This window comes from Leuresthes tenuis, unplaced genomic scaffold (assembly GCF_036924035.1).
Source record: "Leuresthes tenuis unplaced genomic scaffold, fLeuTen1.0.hap1 SCAF_5, whole genome shotgun sequence".
Lineage (NCBI taxonomy): Eukaryota > Metazoa > Chordata > Actinopteri > Atheriniformes > Atherinopsidae > Leuresthes > Leuresthes tenuis.
In genome coordinates, this window is record NW_027325359.1 from 19,027,293 (window position 1) to 19,044,116 (window position 16,824).

General features: G+C 40.5%; 1 protein-coding gene across 1 annotated transcript in view; it reads left to right on the forward strand.

The window, feature by feature from the left end:
* The window catches only part of lrriq1 (leucine-rich repeats and IQ motif containing 1), a 38,484-nt gene that overhangs the window by 13,809 nt on the left and 7,851 nt on the right, over nt 1-16,824 (forward strand). Inside the window, exons 11-19 of the mRNA XM_072385267.1 lie at nt 212-391; nt 4,899-5,363; nt 5,880-6,060; nt 6,900-7,025; nt 7,280-7,369; nt 8,290-8,423; nt 9,462-9,533; nt 9,643-9,731; nt 10,515-10,592. Coding sequence (XP_072241368.1) covers nt 212-391; nt 4,899-5,363; nt 5,880-6,060; nt 6,900-7,025; nt 7,280-7,369; nt 8,290-8,423; nt 9,462-9,533; nt 9,643-9,731; nt 10,515-10,592 — 1,415 coding nt within the window. The remainder of the gene's footprint in view (nt 1-211; nt 392-4,898; nt 5,364-5,879; nt 6,061-6,899; nt 7,026-7,279; nt 7,370-8,289; nt 8,424-9,461; nt 9,534-9,642; nt 9,732-10,514; nt 10,593-16,824) is intronic.

Here is a 16,824-nt window from a genome sequence, read left to right on the forward strand (position 1 = left end):
GTTAGCTGCACTGGGGAAATTTCAACTTCTTGATTTTGAGAACTGTTCATTCTTATATGTGGCGATCATGTTTGATATCATGAATGTTTTTATTTGCAGGAATATGAACCACACTGATCTGTTTTTCAAGAAATGTGCAAAATTCAGGGCTATTTGTGCGATGACTTTAATACTACACGCTGTGGTTGACATTTATTGTTCCCCTTCTCAGATCCACACTGCAGAAAGCGCTGCCTGGCCTGAGGGCCATTGACAGCCAGCAGACAGACTCCTTCCTCTCAGTCCTGCCCGCTCAGCAGGTCAACATGGTCCCAGGCTGCTTCCTAACTTTCTGTCAGGCTCAGCTTCAGCAGACTCTGGCTTTAGAACAGCGTCACAGCAAAGAACTCGGGTAAGAGCATGATGCTTTTGTTAACGGGACCATTTCATGCCACTGATATAGTCATTGATTAGCATAATAATACAAGTACACGCTATCAAACAGCAATGCACTTTTAATTCTTAGCTGGAAAGTAAAAAAATATACAAAACAAAGTCTAAAAGAATTAAATGTCTAATCACAAGTGGACAGCACTAAGTACAAAAGTAGGATGGAATTTCCACCAGGATATTTTCTTCTGGTTTCATAAAGAAAAAACCGCCTTCATTCATAGAAAACTTCACGCTTTTCTTTGATGTTAATTTCTGCTGCGAACAGTGAAAAAAAGCAGCTGTGAGCACAGCGGCAAAGCTCCGAATCTGTCCTGTCAGTCCTCTGAGTAGCTTTAACGTACACTGCCCCGAACAAGCACCTCTTAATGCAAGGCAGAAGACAGCCATTCACTTCACTGGATCCCTGTTTGCTACTGCAGCCTGTTGACATGACATGAAAGCTCCTGGAGTCTCAATTTAGGTCTCAATGAAAGCTAAGAACGCTGGCTATATTTTGAGATTGCCATATCAAGATGCAAACTAAAATTATGTATGTATATATATATATGAAAAAAACGGCACAGCTACCAGTTCACTGGAAATGATGTAACAGCAATATGTTTGGATATTGGAAATTATCCGTTGATTGACAGGAGGCTTTATGTGCAAGTTGCCTCAATATAGTGATTTTGGATTTGAATGTTATCGGCTCTGATTGTGATGGCTGTGGTCCCATATTGTAAAATGCCTTGCAACAAGAATCTCAAGCTCTCTAAGTGTATGTCGCATGTACACACAATACTTGTTGTGTAGAAGACAGCCTGTGTGTGAGCTTTCATCATTTAAAGGCTTAAAAGCTTCGGATTATAGATATCTGATCTCACTGAAATGTTTATAAACAACAATTGGGACTCTGTCTGAAAATGAGTCAAGAGACCTGCTGATATCCTGTTTGCTGCTTAGCTGACAGCCAACTGTGTGACATAACCTACATGTTTATGTGCAAAACTAGCGGGTTGCTGAGATCTGTTAGGAAGAGGTCACTGGGTTCGTGTGGGGATACATTGTGAAGCCAGGTCTAAACACATGTACACAGAGCTATCCTCTTGTGACAGATCTACCAGGATTCATGTTGATATCAAATGAGAACAGATTCTTACTCTATACAATGTTTTAGTTAAATTTGTGAACTAAAATGTCAAAATTACTGATTTCCAAAGCAGCTTATGTGGAAGAGGTGAGCAATTCTCAGCCTGATTTCCTTTGTTTTTTAGGTGTCATGGTGTAATAGTACTGCTCTATGGCTCCAGTGTCACAAATAGTGTATCCTCTTCTTTTCATCTGACTTTACAGTGTTTTCGAGGCGGTGCAGTTTTGGCAGCCAGAACCAAGTGTTTCATTGATAGAAGGATAAAGAAAGCTACACAAAGAAGCCATTTTAAGGAAAAACAGAATCAAATGCAGAAGCAGAATATTGCTGAATGGGATAAGATAACACGACTGCAAACCTAGATACAGGAAGTTGTATTGCACTTTTTTATTAATATTAGGTGGAGCAGCCTAATAGACATCAAGCAGTGAGGAATGTTAGCTATCCTCTTGTTATGTCTGATACATAAGGCGTAGTGAGCCCAAAGACAACGTCCATCTATTTTCTCAACTCCTTCAGTGTCACTGGCCTCCGCACACGTTGACACGCCGGTGCAAGCAGGACCACCGGCATTTAAACAGTGGTCAACTTTCTGCTTATCTTCCTGACCTTTTCAAATTACACAGCACAAAAGATGAAACGTGGCAGCGGCTACTCATTCGGGTCATGCTGGGGACTCCTATGGCTTAGGGGTAGCGTGTGCTCCTCTTGCTTCACCCCTCACTGTGCGCCCTCTACCCCCCTGGCCTCTGAACAATGAGCCATTTTGAGGGCTTTGCGAGAGCCAACACAGCCATTTAACCCCAAGTCTGACCTAATGTCAGACTGCAGTTTAGAGGAGGTGAGATGGGTGCCACACGCCAGCTCACTGGTAAGGTGGGGAACTGTGGGGTAAATAAGGGATATAATTGCACAGCTTTTATTACAGTGTGTAGGGTGAAAGCTGGATGTCTCTATTTCACACATATAATGCCCTTTTTGATGTAGCTCAGCGATAATTTCCCCTGTACAACTTCTAGAACAAGTATCCAAAATAAATGCTTCTGTGCCCTTAAAATGAAAAAAAAAAAAATTGGTAAAAATCAGGCTGTGCAGTGCAGAACATGCACTAATTAATGTATTTATTTTATGGATTTGCATCACAGCAAAGGCCATAAGATGTAATGAGTGTCTTATGAAGTACAGCTTCCACACTTTCTGAAAGGAATATATAGAATTTCCTATATCACAGTGAATCTGTTCCACTGCAACAGAAATCATCTCATTAAGCCACATCGTGAAACATAGAGATGATGGAGATTTCAAGAGAAATTTGTTCATAACGTGAATAGAATATAAGTGATGTAGATCTAAATTTATTGTCCTTGTTCGCAGAGATGCATTTCATGTGTATTTCCATCACTGTTATGTAGATGAAATAAATATCTTCTGCTTTTAATATTCTAAATGAATGACTTTGTTGCACAATTCTTTATCTTAGAAAAAAGTAGCTGGGTTTTCATCGCTGTTTTTGATTCACATTAAGATATGATAGGAATTAAAAAGAATAAATAAAAGAAAAGTGAATGGCAACAGTAAAAAAGGGAAAACTTCCACTGATGCTTAAAGTTAATATGCACATATGAGGTGGCTTTTGGGGGATAACTTTGCAAATCACAGCTGTTCTGGAAAAAATTTGAATTGAAATTACATGACTCAAAACCTGTTTCAGATCTGTGCCGGCAAGCAATAAACAGAGTCTTCCTACATATGAGGAAATATGCCAGATATAGTTTTTTCCTCCTGGAGTTTAGTTTCCTGTTAGGACAATTGCTTCTTCTACTGAATTACAACCACTAGCAGTTCAATGTATGCAGGCACCCTCTGGTAAAACTCTGCAACTCAATTTATTTGCTTCAGACCAGTCAATGAAAACGTGTCTGATTCATGTTTCTTTTTGGGGCTTTTCAAGAGATGGCTTCAGATTTGTCTTGCTCGTGAAAACCTGGCTTGTGCCCAGAGAAACAAACTTTAATTATTCCCACTTGAAACATTTGTCGAACTCTGAACTACAGGTTGCCATGGGATTTTGTTTTGGATCCCTTCTTTTTGAGCTGTGCCATGAGACAATCTTTTTTTGGCCATAACAGTTATTAGGGGGATGCGGCAGGTGAAACTTTATTTGATTTTGCTTTCTACATTTAGGGCTCGAAACGGACAAAGCCAATAATAATCAATATGTAACTTCCACTTCCTTTCACGAGTATTATACTGTGCTGATTGAACAATCTAAAATGGCCTCCTGCTTTCATACATCATACTTGTGCAACGTTTATGATGACCTTCGAGCGAACCAGCAGGTACAGGGAGGGATGATCATTGGGGTCACAGTCTTCTGTGACCCCCTGACTCCTCTCTCTTGCCCCACTGAGAATGAAGAGCTAGGTCTTTGTAGAGAAGATGCAGTACTACTTAACACTACCGACCTTCCAGACACACCAAGTGTGTCTCAGCCCCTCAGGGTTGAGGACGGCGAGGGCAGCAGAGCAAAGCACGGTTAATAGATTCATTAAGTTTCCATTGAGGTGGCTTTGTTGTCAGTTTGTCCCTCATTGAAAGAGACATTATGCATCAGGGGCTCCCACAGAGCAGGCAGGGAAGTCTCTTGTCTCTTCTGGAATACACACAGATACCTGTTTAGGATCAAACACCTTACCTTGCAGGGTTTGTTGGAACAAATAAAAATGGAAAAATCTGAACTACCATTCATTTTTATTACTGGGCTATTAGAGCAGAATATATTAGGATTTAGTATCTTGAATAAAGCTTCTTCAGTTTTATTTCGTAACAGTATGCTTTAAACAAAATTGCTCTGTACCTCATTTGAATTATGTGTAAACATTTACATGTTTCCATCCTTTTTGTTTCAATGCTTCCATTCCATAGTGTTCTCCCCTTCAGCAAAAATATTGGAGTAGTCTATAGGTAGGACTTTTTGATAGCAGCTATGTTGTTATATCTATACTGACAACAAAACACACTTTGCTCTTCATACCTTGGGTGTTATGATTCCATCTGAACACCTTGCTATCTAAGTTGCGATGTGGGGGCCTTTCACAGCCAGTCATCCACAGTTCTAAGTTGATTTACAAATGTCACTGGCCTCTTTCTGTCCATCTGCTTCTGGAAAAGCCAGTGAGCTGTTTTCATTGGGAATAAGCTAATGTAATAAATAGTAGGTTGAATTATTTTTTTTTTTGTGTGTTTAGGTGACTGGGGCCGAGACTTCTACAACACTTAATACAAAATGTTTTTATGGTGCCTAAAGCGGTGACTTTTTTATGTCATTTTTTTACAGCAATGCTTCATCTCCATTGGATGCTGTGAAAAGCTTCTGCCGGCATTTCACTGTGGCTCAGAAGCTGGCTGAGGATCAGAGATTCGCCCATGAATACGGTGACACTACTGCGTCTGCTGAATACTTGGCTGAAGGCCATACAACAGCAGAAAAGGAATTGAACATAGACTTAAAAACAGCAGAAAGTTGTATTTACTACCCAGAAATGGATACCAACAGCAAACAAACAGCAGTCTTCCCAAACAAGAACAACATGAGATGTAGCTACAGCGGTTATGAAGAGACACCAGCTGAAGAGAGTCTGCGCGACACATTTGACATTGTTGCCACTGATCCAAGGACAGGGTCAGCAGTTAGCAAAACTAACTCTGGCACTCTTCCCGTCTTCACATCAAATGGAGAAAAAACCTCATTCAGTCTTGACAAAGTGTTTGTGTCCAGCTTTCATGATTTGGACCTCAAAAAGTAATTAACTTGATGTTTTATCTGAGTCAGTCGTGTATACTTCTGTAGAGCCATTGCATTACATACTTAACTGTCGACAAAAGATCAGCTGATTATAATGTATGTAATGAGAGCCTCCAAATTCTTTGATGGTACATAACTAGACACTACTGAATGAAAGCAAGCGCTCCGCTTTTTATATAATTCTCTTTATAGCAGCTCAGAATTTTATTACTTTCTGCTGCAGAGTATTTGTCATCATTGGATCCTCCTCTAAGTGATTTACAGCAGGAGATGTTGAAGATCTTTTTCATTTTAACACGCAGCTTCATCATTAACACTGTGCTATCTTTGAGAGGGCTATAGATCTTTGATATGAAGGGTGGCTCTGGACAGGCTTAAACTCTCCAGGGTCCTGCTCTCCAGATGTCTCCTCAGTAATAAATCTGTGTTTTGAAAGATGAAGGCACTATGACATCATGTATATCTCTCACTCTGAGTGTGTGTTCGTCTGCGTGCGTGTCATTTTTGGAGCAGCACAGCGGCGGTTTTGATTCAGCGGCGGTGGAGGAAATACAGACTGAAATGTGGGAATGTTGATCCCTCCATCGTGGAGAAAGAAGGGGAAATAAGAGGAGACGGTGAAAAGCCTGAATCTGGACCTTCCTATATTAACAGGAGCGCCGCTGGCCGAGACTATGCGGCAACTGTCATCCAGGTAAAACATTTGGAACTATTTCAAACTGGGCTCCCAAAACCTCTAATTTATCTTGGTGGCCAGGGAGTGAAGCTAGAATAAAGGTTCAATATTTTAACTGTAGCATCCCACGCCAAACCTCTTTCCCTCTTAAGTTGTCATAGTGACAGACTCACCTGGGCATCTGAAATGGCTCCATCAATTTTGGTCTGTCAGAGTAAGAAGAGACTGTTCATTAAGCTGTGAATGTGTAATTAATCGCTTTACTAACACAACTGGGAGGAAGTCACTTTGACACAGTGGATTACAACAAGAAACTATCCATATTCAACCCTCAGCATTAATTCCTGAATGCAGGCCTCAAACATGCCATTGAGACTTTCTTGGATAATCCCCCGCACAGAGGTGTAAGCTGCTGCTCTGAAAAACATGCTACTCACCACCTCTCTCAAATCCCCTCTCAACACAAAAAGTGTTTGATGAGTCCTTTAGGATTCTCCAAGGAAGACGGTGGGGGGTTGTAGTGTAGTGTGTGTTTGAGTGTGTGTTTGGACGGGTATGAAGTGATTAATCAGATTCCAAAGAAGTGCGGTAGTAAGAGTTCTAGAATTCCTGCGAGGCTTGACTCGAAGTGAAGTGTGCCCCCACAGCCCTCTGGGAATTGGAGGATTTAGAGGCACACTGGAGCTCCATTTGTCTCAGAGCAGCCTGGAGTCACGCAGAGTTCAGACAACAGAACGTTCAGCAATTAAAATAGGGAGCTAACATGTTTTATCTCCCTAATGGGATAACATACAGTATTTACGTTTGCTCTGATTCATGGATCGCTTTCGACCATTTCTTACTCTGGATACCTCCAGGCATTTTGGAGGGGCTTCACTCTGAGGAGGAGGCTTGCATATGCTCTTGCTGCTGTCACATGGCCTGACGCTGGAGAGGAGGACGCCTTTGAGGAGGTGGATGTGGAGGAATTTGTCTTTGATGAGGTATGCATGAGTTCATGTGTTCTTCACTTTCATGGTTCAGTAATTTCCCACCCCATGACCCATCAGACGCACAGAGCTGCAAAGAGGTTGATACAACAATGCACAAAAGTACGTATGTACATCCCCACCATGCTCTCCATCCACACGCAAACCTGCTAGAAAAGATCTGTGCATGTGCATTGACAGACACATGGACACAATAATGTTTTATAGTACATGCTCCATGTTATGTTTGATTCTTTTTATGCACAAAGCCAGCACTGGAGAAATACTGGACAGTGACTTTTTCTGAGGACTCACCTCCCAGACATCGCCCCGTGTCAGAGCAGCCTTTATCTCAAAAGGTAAACTCCCAGGATATTATCTGATATTCTGAAAACCTAATGGACTGTTATCATAGTAAAAGTGGCCTGTTACTTTTTCTATTTTTCAGGACTAACCACCCCATGTCCAGTCAATGCATTTTGCTTACTGACGCTTTTATTCTCTTGAAAAACAAGGTTATTTACTGAAGGCATGAGGGTCATTTAGCACCAGCAGATGTCATTTTTCACACTTGCAGAAATGTTGCCCCCCCCCCTCTTCATTTACCTCTCGTTGGATCTTTTCTTTGGAGAGCGCTCAGCACTGTACATCATGGTAGCCGGTTCGGAGCGGCTGATGTGCTACAGCTGCTGATGTGGTCAGCCTCAGTGTGTTGACACTGAGATACACATCAAAGGCGGGGGTGAACTATTTAGCACTTGGATAAGGAGAAAATGGAATCTGGACAATATTTATGCTGGTAGTTTGACTTACATATGAGCATGCCATAAACGTGAAAACATTTTTTTTAATGGAAAGTAACAGCTATAATTAAAATGAAAATGTGTTTTTTGAGTTAAATTTGACTGGATATTATTGTATGTATTATTTCTCGTTTTCCTAAGGTAGACAGAGAAGATTGACAATGGTTAAACTCTCACAAACTTTCTCTAAAACATTGCTATTATTATTATTATTATTATTTAAAGCTCTTGAATAACCATTTGAGGATACCTCAATTGATGCTTCCCTGTTCACTGATAAAGATAATAACTTCCAAGTTAAAACTGAACGTGAGAAGAATTACAGCACTATGTTTTTTATTTTATTTTTACTTTTTTTCTTTCTGCATGGCTATTGCTTATGCATTTGTTGAACCAGCAAGCACTTAGAAATCTCATCAAATTAAGTGATAGGATTTGTACATTATCGCTAACACCGATTAATATATGTATTTCAGCCTCCTGTGTCCTCTCATGATTACTCCGAGTACTTATGTTCACCACCACTGGTACAGAGTCCAAAGCAGGCCTGGATGGCTGGGCAACACGTGGACTCGGTTGTACAAAGAATTTCACCAAAGAGTTCCAACAGGTAGAAAAAGCCACACCAAACAAAACAAAATTATGAAATCAGTTTAATCTGCTTGTTTTCAGCTATGCAATGAATAGAGAGATTAAAAAAAAAACAAAAAAACATTTTAAGTGTTAATGTAACAATGAGAAATTTGTTTTCCCATTACTGGCGAAATTTGCTGGCAAGTGTATGAAATTAGGTTTCAAAATAGTGAAAAAAATCAGCAGTGTCCTCAGCTTACATATGCTGAGGGTGGGTCCACTCAGATGAACCAAACTGAGTGTGAAAACGGAAGTGAGTTCATTTTAACCAAACAAACTGAGTCAGTCATGAGCACATACAAAATATAATGTTCATTTCCCAGCTTTGCACTAAGCTCTGAACAATATTAAACCATAACCACAAAGCAAAATACAGTCAGCGACTGTCATGTCTTGTGGAGTCCACAATTCAGTATGCCAGATTTCTCAGTGTTTGCATACGCTTTCAACCATCATTTCCTGACATGTTGTATTTCAGGTTAATCAGCTTTAAACAGACTTTAATTTGGTGCCATTAGAATAAGGGGATCAGTGACCACCAATGATGCCAAGACAGAAAAATAAAATCTTTGTGAACTACATTAAACTTATGAGTACACTGTACTCTTTAATTTGGCGCCCTAAATGAGTTCTTTATATTTTTGGTTTGATATCACAACTGATATGTCGATATAAGAAACAAATCATTTGCCTGAAAGTATAAATCAATATGACTCTTATCTATGCCCATGTTTAACATACTTTAATTTCCATTCACACATCCAGCTCTGATTATCTTGCAAAAATAGACCCAATGCACCAGTCGATCAATGCACCAGTCGATCTCAACATTAGAGGGACATTCAAAAGGACTTTACAGATGCATGCAGTCAGAATTATTGATTTCTTTTGATGATCAGTGGAGATCACTGATAACATGTGAATATGATGGAGTTTAAATGCATCTTGTGCAGTTACGCTATGAAACATGCATTGGTAAATTTGAAAAGTGTTAATGACCTTTTTCTGATTTCAGAGACCAATCTCCTGCTCCATCATCAGTGCTCAGTGGTCTATCTGAAAGATCAGAAAAGATTCTGGAAGAATGGTAACTCATCATTTAATCATACATTGTGTCGATGTCTCATTTTTTGTGTGTGTGGTTATTTAATTGTAAAAGAATTGCAGTTTGACATTACTGCCCTCGTTGTCTCCAGGGGCTTCACTGACAGCCGCACAGCTCTACTCATGTTGAAGAGAGCACAGAAGATGAAGTCGGCTAAAAAACAGCAGAAGAAGAATCGAAGTGAGTATGCTCAGACTGCGATAAAAAAACTATTTGAGCTTTGCTTTTCTTAAGCTTGTTTTTTCTGTTCTGTGTTTGCCTGTGAAACAATTATGGGTGAACAGAATCATTTTCATGTGGTTGTAGAAAATGTTTTTCAGTCCCAAACATTCTGTCCTTGCAGTATGGAAAAAGCTGCTGTTGGTACATAAATCTGTCTCTAAAGTGGAAAAAATCCACACTAATTTTTGAGCCCTTTCATTCTCATCTCTGTTCTCCCTATCGTGCCTCAACTGCAGTGAACCTTTCCACCCCATGTATGTTAACGAGCCATAACAGACAGCAGAAGCCAGGGCCTGTCGCCTCTTATTGGGGCTTATGCGAAAGTCTGGAAAGGAAATAACGATTGCCAAGAAACTTCTTGACAAGTCATCTCGTGATGACTTTCATTCCACCTCAGTGTAGTGGCTGAGTGAAGGTGCAGTGAAAGGTGACCTCACCTCTGCTCTGCTCCAAGAAACAGTAGTCCTGCCACGCCTGTCATGCATGTAGGTCATGTCGGGGGAGGCTGCTCTTTGATCAGAATTGCAAATGCATGATTCTAATAGCAGTGCTCTTGTCATGTTGCTCCACCGACACACAGGTCTATGTCGGCTGTAACTGCTAATGGCATCTGCCTCAGTGGAACCAGAGCGCTGTTCTAATATTTTCCGAATGTTGTATCCTGCTTTTCTGCTTCTTGTTTTAGGCCTGCTCTGTCCTGCCTTGACACTCTATTTTTAATTTTTTTTTTAACTCTCTAAGATCCTTCCCTTGGACTCGCCATGTTCAGAAAGGAGGCACGAAAAAGTCCTGCACAATACAACAGATACTCTTTAAAAGGTAGAGCCTCAGTATGCTACCTTACACGTTTTTTTTTTTTAAAACCCTGTCGTATTTTATTTAAATACTTATTCCCGTTTTGTCTTTGTATTTATTCTTGTCAGTTTAAATGTTTTGGATGGAGGCTAATAATGAGGTTAAACAGACAAAAAATAAGTCAACTGTCAACTGGTGATTTCAGTTATGATTTGGAACAAAAGCACCTTTGATGGAAAGGTTGAGTCTTTGAAGAACAAAGATGTGATCTCTGGTTTGTCAATATTTGTGTAAGAAAAACATTGAACTGCTTGAAAACAGTGTTCATAAAGTAAACATTGAAAGGGTTTTGCATATTTCTCCCTTTACAGTACAGAATATCATCAAACCATTCAAGTGATCTAGAAAAATGTATGTGTATAAAGGGCAAGAGCGCAAGCCTAAGACAGACACCTGGCGTATTCGATTCCTCAGACAGCACTGTATCAAAAACCGTCATTCATCAACAGCTGATATAACCACAAGACCACATGTCCCTTAAAACTTTACTGTACCAAAAAGAAGCCTCATGTTAATGTTGTTCCGCAGCGGTGTCGACTTCTCTGGGTTCAGAGGTTTCTGGGGTGGACCATCACACGGTGAAAACGTGTTTTATGGTCAGACCAACCAGTATTCCTCAAACATTTCGGATGAAACGGATGCGGTATGCTCTGGACCAAAGATGAAAAGGGTCATCAGAAACTGTTTGAGCTAGAAGACCAAAAGACAGGCTCTGTAATAGCTTGGGGTTTGTCAGTATCCGTGGCAAATGTAATCTAGTCTCCTACGAAGGCACCGTTATTGCAGAAAAGTTTCAGAGCAACATATGCTGCCTTCAAGACAACATCTTTTCCAAAAAGGTGAATCCATTTTTCAACAAGACAATGCAAAGCCACATTCTGCACATTGCGAAGAAATGGCTGAGGAAGAAGGTGGTGCAGCTACTGGGCTGACCTGCTTGCAGTCCTCACTTGTATGCAATAGAGAAAGCGCTGAATTTTTTTTCATGAAAATTGTGACAATGCTGACCCAAAGACGTGTTTGTAAAATTTGTTTGTAAGACTTGTTTGTAAGAATAATGGGAACAACAGAAATGCTTAATGGCTTAGTATCCTCAATGCCAGAACCCCTTTTTAAGTGTTGCGAGAAGGAATGGCAACATCGCAAAGTGGTTATACCATTGCTGTCTCACTTTTTTCGGAATATGTTGCAAGCCTAAAATCCAAAAAGGGTTGTATATTAACAAATGAAAGGAAATTGATGAGACAAAAAACATGAAATATTCAAGATTCATACGCTCTACCAAGTTATAAAGGTCACTGAATATAGCCAGTCCTGGTTCTGTCCTGGAATCTGCTGCATGTCATCCTGGATTGCATTTACTGACGCTTTCAAGCAAGTGTTGTGCAGGAAGGGTCATTTCAGAAGAAGTCCAGATTCGAGACTTGCATCATTCTTCCAAGAATGATGTGCCCCAGTGGCCTAATGGATAAGGCACTGGCCCCAACTGGAGGTAGTACCTTTCATGTGAGGGGGTCAGGATTCAACTTCCAGTCACCCACATGAAAGGCAACAATCTTACCACCACACTGTCCAGTCACCTTGAGTCGATATCCTATATTGATAGAATTGCAGCTCTTTGTGGGTTGTTTGTTGGTGGTTGTGGATGAAATGGAGAAAGTTGTCAAAATGAATAGAAATAAGACAAAAATTGCCAATATTTACAAATGCTATTAATGTACTGTAGATTTAAAATTGAGATGTATTTGTTTCTTTGACCAAAAAAGAAATTCCAAATTAAAAAAAGCCGGGCAGATGGCACAAATACTATGACAGATTTGGGATCTTAACTAATGGATGAAATATTCTATAAAAATTAGGACATTAAGTTAAATAAATGATTTAAATATCGGTGTACAATAGCTTACACATGTACACTGCATCATTTATCACAGCTCAGACCAAATCAGCTTGATTCGAAGTCTTGAGAAAAAGAACCATATTTCAACACAATTGGCCCGAAAGCTTCAGTACATCGAGAGTCCTCATCTGGACGTCGCTACTTTACACTTCCCATCCAGCCACTTTCAAATATAGGCCATGAGCGCCCAAAAGTCTTCTGAAAGGATATTGCAGTTAAAGTAAATGTAAGAAACACTGCTTGTTTTTTCAGTTTATCAAAAAAAAGAGAGAGAAAAATGTAAGCATCAGGCTTTTTTGTTGTTGCATTTATCGCTGGTGAGATTCAGGTGGTTATGAAGTTGATTCCAAGCACATTACTATGTTGCAACAGCTGGAGAACACACTAGTTTTCAATGTGGGTGCTGCACTCAGACCAGCTCCAGGGCAGCTGGCAGCACACTCGCATTCTGTGTGCGAATTGCCCCAGTTCACTATATAGTCCACTATGAAATGAGTCAGCTGTATGAGGAGCAACCAGGGACTTTATTTAGAATTAGCTTGAATACACACATATGAAATCAAACTCACTTACATGCTATTCTATCTATATATCTCTGCACTTTATCTTTCTGTGCTTTCCTCTATGCCTGCACTCTATCTCTATTCTGTCACCTCTGACAGGGTCTGACTGGTGGTTTCCTTCTGTGTAGTTAGCTGTTAGCTGTTAGCTTTTTTATATCACTTGTTATATCTTCAATTGTAAGTCGCTTTGGATAAAAGCATCTGCTAAATGCATAAACATAAACTATGCTGAAAAGCTTACATATATACTAATGAAATGCTCTCATACCTGAATTACTCTCATACACACTTATGCTCGCACAAACTGTATTAAAACCTTGCACACATAATAATGAAATGTTCTCATACACATATCATACACATTGGTGGAAAGCCCTTATATAAATTAGTGGAAACCTTTTCAAGTGTAAATTCGTCAAAGCAGTTACACTCGTGGGTATGAAAGTTTTGTTCTCATGTGTGTATAAGGGCTTTTTACTAGTGTATGAGTGCATTTCATTAGTACGTGTGCAAGGTTTTAATACAGTTTGTGAGAGAGTTTGATTTCATATGTGTGTATGCAAACTAATTCTGAATAATGTCCCTGGTGGCTCCCCACACAGCGGTGTCATAGTACTGTTCAATCCACTACCAACTAATCATGTGGTACACCAAAAGTAATGCACAGAATCTGTACACTCCATTGGTACAATTAGACCGCAACGCCTAACACCCCGAAGCCATGCGGTGACAGCTGTGGTCACTGTTTAAATTAATAGTGCACCCATATTTGTCTCTTAAAGCTTTACAGTATGTCTGTGTTGCGGAGAAAGGTGTCAATTTACAACATGTTCTTAACCAAAAACAGCAACCTTGTGCTGTCCATCCCCTCAGATTTGGTGTGTTACTATCCTGCTGAAGTTTATGTGACACATGACTGAATATACTGCGTAATAGTTATCAAGCACTGCTGTATACAAGTAATGCCCAACATGCTTAATCTGCTAACTCTACCTACTAAAAAAAACTGTATATGAACAGTACAACACTTTAACCATTTCAAACACAGTATCTTACTAGCCTTATGGGGTTCGCGTCATTAATACAGTGTAATGTCATCCCTTCATGTTATTGTAGCACTTATCCCATGGGAGGTAGTGGTGTTAGTGGATGTAACCCCTGTTCTGTGTATGTTGTAGTGCAATGAGGATAAACTTATTACTCATGGCAGTGGGAAAAAATATAATCATTTTACCAGGTGTACCCACATTTGATAAACCTGTTTAAACATCCAACTTTTGATGCAAAAATGGATTAATTCCGTGGAGTGTAGACAATAGGTCTGTAGGTAAGACAAACTTACAAGTACTGGTAACTATTAAAAGGTTTTGGAAAAAAATAAAAGATAAAAATGGAATTCCCCTTTTGGTTTACGCCTTTCATGAATTGTGTTGTGGTCCAACCAACAGCTTAAACCGTTCTGCCAATAAATTGTTTTCTTTCTTTTTTTTTTTTTTTCTGTGTCAATGTGCTTTCAGAGAGCCAAACTGGTTGCATTACAGATGACACACGCTGATTTCCTAAGAACTTCATCATTATTTATACAGGGACTTTGCGAGGGTCGACAGGTTGCCTGTAGTTTGAAGTAGTCTGATTGTCAGAGGAGAGACAGATCTCTTCTTCCGTCTTTTTCTACCAAGGCCTGATGTCCTGCCCTGAGGTGCAGCGATGATTTGGCATTGAGTCATACAGAGCCAGACTTAAAAGGGAGAGAGGAGCTGGAGGGAGAGCAGGAGGGAGGATGGGGGAAAGTTGGCTTTTATCATGAGGGCCTGTCTCCATCTTTCCTGCTCACCCCACCTCACCTCCCTTTCCCGCCCCCCTGGGTCAAGGCCTTGCATCCAGAGAGCACAAAGCTTGCGGTCATCCAGCAGTCAGAGGCATGCTGCAACAACAGCCTTTGCCAACAGGCAGTAAAGTGCCTGCTCTTCGTCCAATGTTGATATGCTTATGAAATACCTCTTAATTGGGCAGTAAGGCGCATTCAATTGTCACTTCATGATAAAGCTCCAAGAAAATCTTGAACTTGAATTTCTTTGTTTTAGGTGCAACAAGCTGGTAATTTTGTATAATTGTAAAGTGGTCCCCTTGTTCTGAGGTTGTTTTTCTGTGATATAGCATCCTCATCTGGTAAATGAGAAAGCTTACCACCTGTGGCATAATTTATTTGTTATGAGTCGCTCTGTTAGCATCTTAGATAGTTATCTATTGTTAGCTTCTACTGCAGGTGTATTGTATCAAGTTTCTAATGCCGGGATGAACTCTCAGCCAACTAGCAAACAAGCAACATTTTTTATTCAAATGACCTTTCACATTTAACAATCCAGTTCTGCTTTTGCTCTCCACCTTTCTCTTGATAATTTATCATTCAGGACCAGCGTTCTCAAGCAATGAATTTTAACAGCTACATCAGCGGATAACTTAACGAGGGGTCTCTGGTTAGCATGTCATCCTTCATTCTGCTTTAAACTCAGTATCTTGAGGCATATTTCTGATCCGGTTGAGTGGGATCCTGTAAAATGTGTAACTCTAACCAGCTTAATTCTTGAGGAGACGACTCCTGCTGCCTTTTTACAGGATGACCATGAAGCTAAGGCGACAGTAGCGATAGAGGTGGTGTGTCGGGAGCTGACTCGCGGTGCTGTGATCCTGGGTCTCTGTGAATGGCCCTAGGTTAACCTAAGCCCATGCTCCTCCGGTCCTGACCTGTGAAAGGCACCCCCTCCTCCGGATCCATCCCCAGTGCCCGGGGCCTAGCCAGCCCAACCCAGGCTGGCCCAGCCAGCACTCCCCGACAGAGGCTAACGTTTCAGGCTTTGAGTCAAGCCCCTTCTGGAGGTGATTAGCCCCAAACCCATGACAGATTCTTTCCAAGATATCTGACGCGGCATGTTTATTTTATCCAGGCTCTTTGTGTGGATGTGCTGGACATGAGTAACCCAGTTGAAATGGGTATCAGCTTACATACCCAAAGAGGGAGATAGAGAGAGACAGAATGGTGCAGAACCACGAGAAATATTATTTTAAAGGCAAAAATACATATGTAGACATTTCTCGATTTGATGTAATTTGCATCTTTCAGTGTCTAGTTGCTGCAGCTGTTGAAGATGTTGCATGGCCTCAAGTATTTCTCCTCATTTCTACTCTTAAGTTTCCACCAACTCCGTCTACTCAATGCCCTCAAGCATACACTCTCACTCTCTTCCAACCTTCGCCATCTATCTAAACTCCAACCCCACCAAACATCCGTCTTCAAGTCACAGGGATACGAGAATATGTATTTTTGTTTCAGCCTGGAACCCCCCACCTCCTGAACACTTAACTCGATTTCACACTTCAAGTCATCAACAAAGTCAAACTGAAACATAATCACTGTGTTTATCAGCGATTATTCAAAATAACTCTACGTTGGAGCATTTACCACCCCTCATATGCATTCAATTTATGAGCCTCCATTTTCAGCATCTCAGGCAGTGGAACTTTCTCCTCATGGTATATGTTGGAGAAGCACTGGCACACTTTAGAGACATGCTGAGCTAGAGTATAGTGGAGCAGCAGTCTGAGTCACTAACAGATACACATCCAACTAAATACACTGACTCAGTCTAATTTTAGATCTTGTTTGTCTCTCAGATTGAGACATTTCAATCTCAATTACTGTACACTAAACTCTTGATATCTGATGTCATTTTGA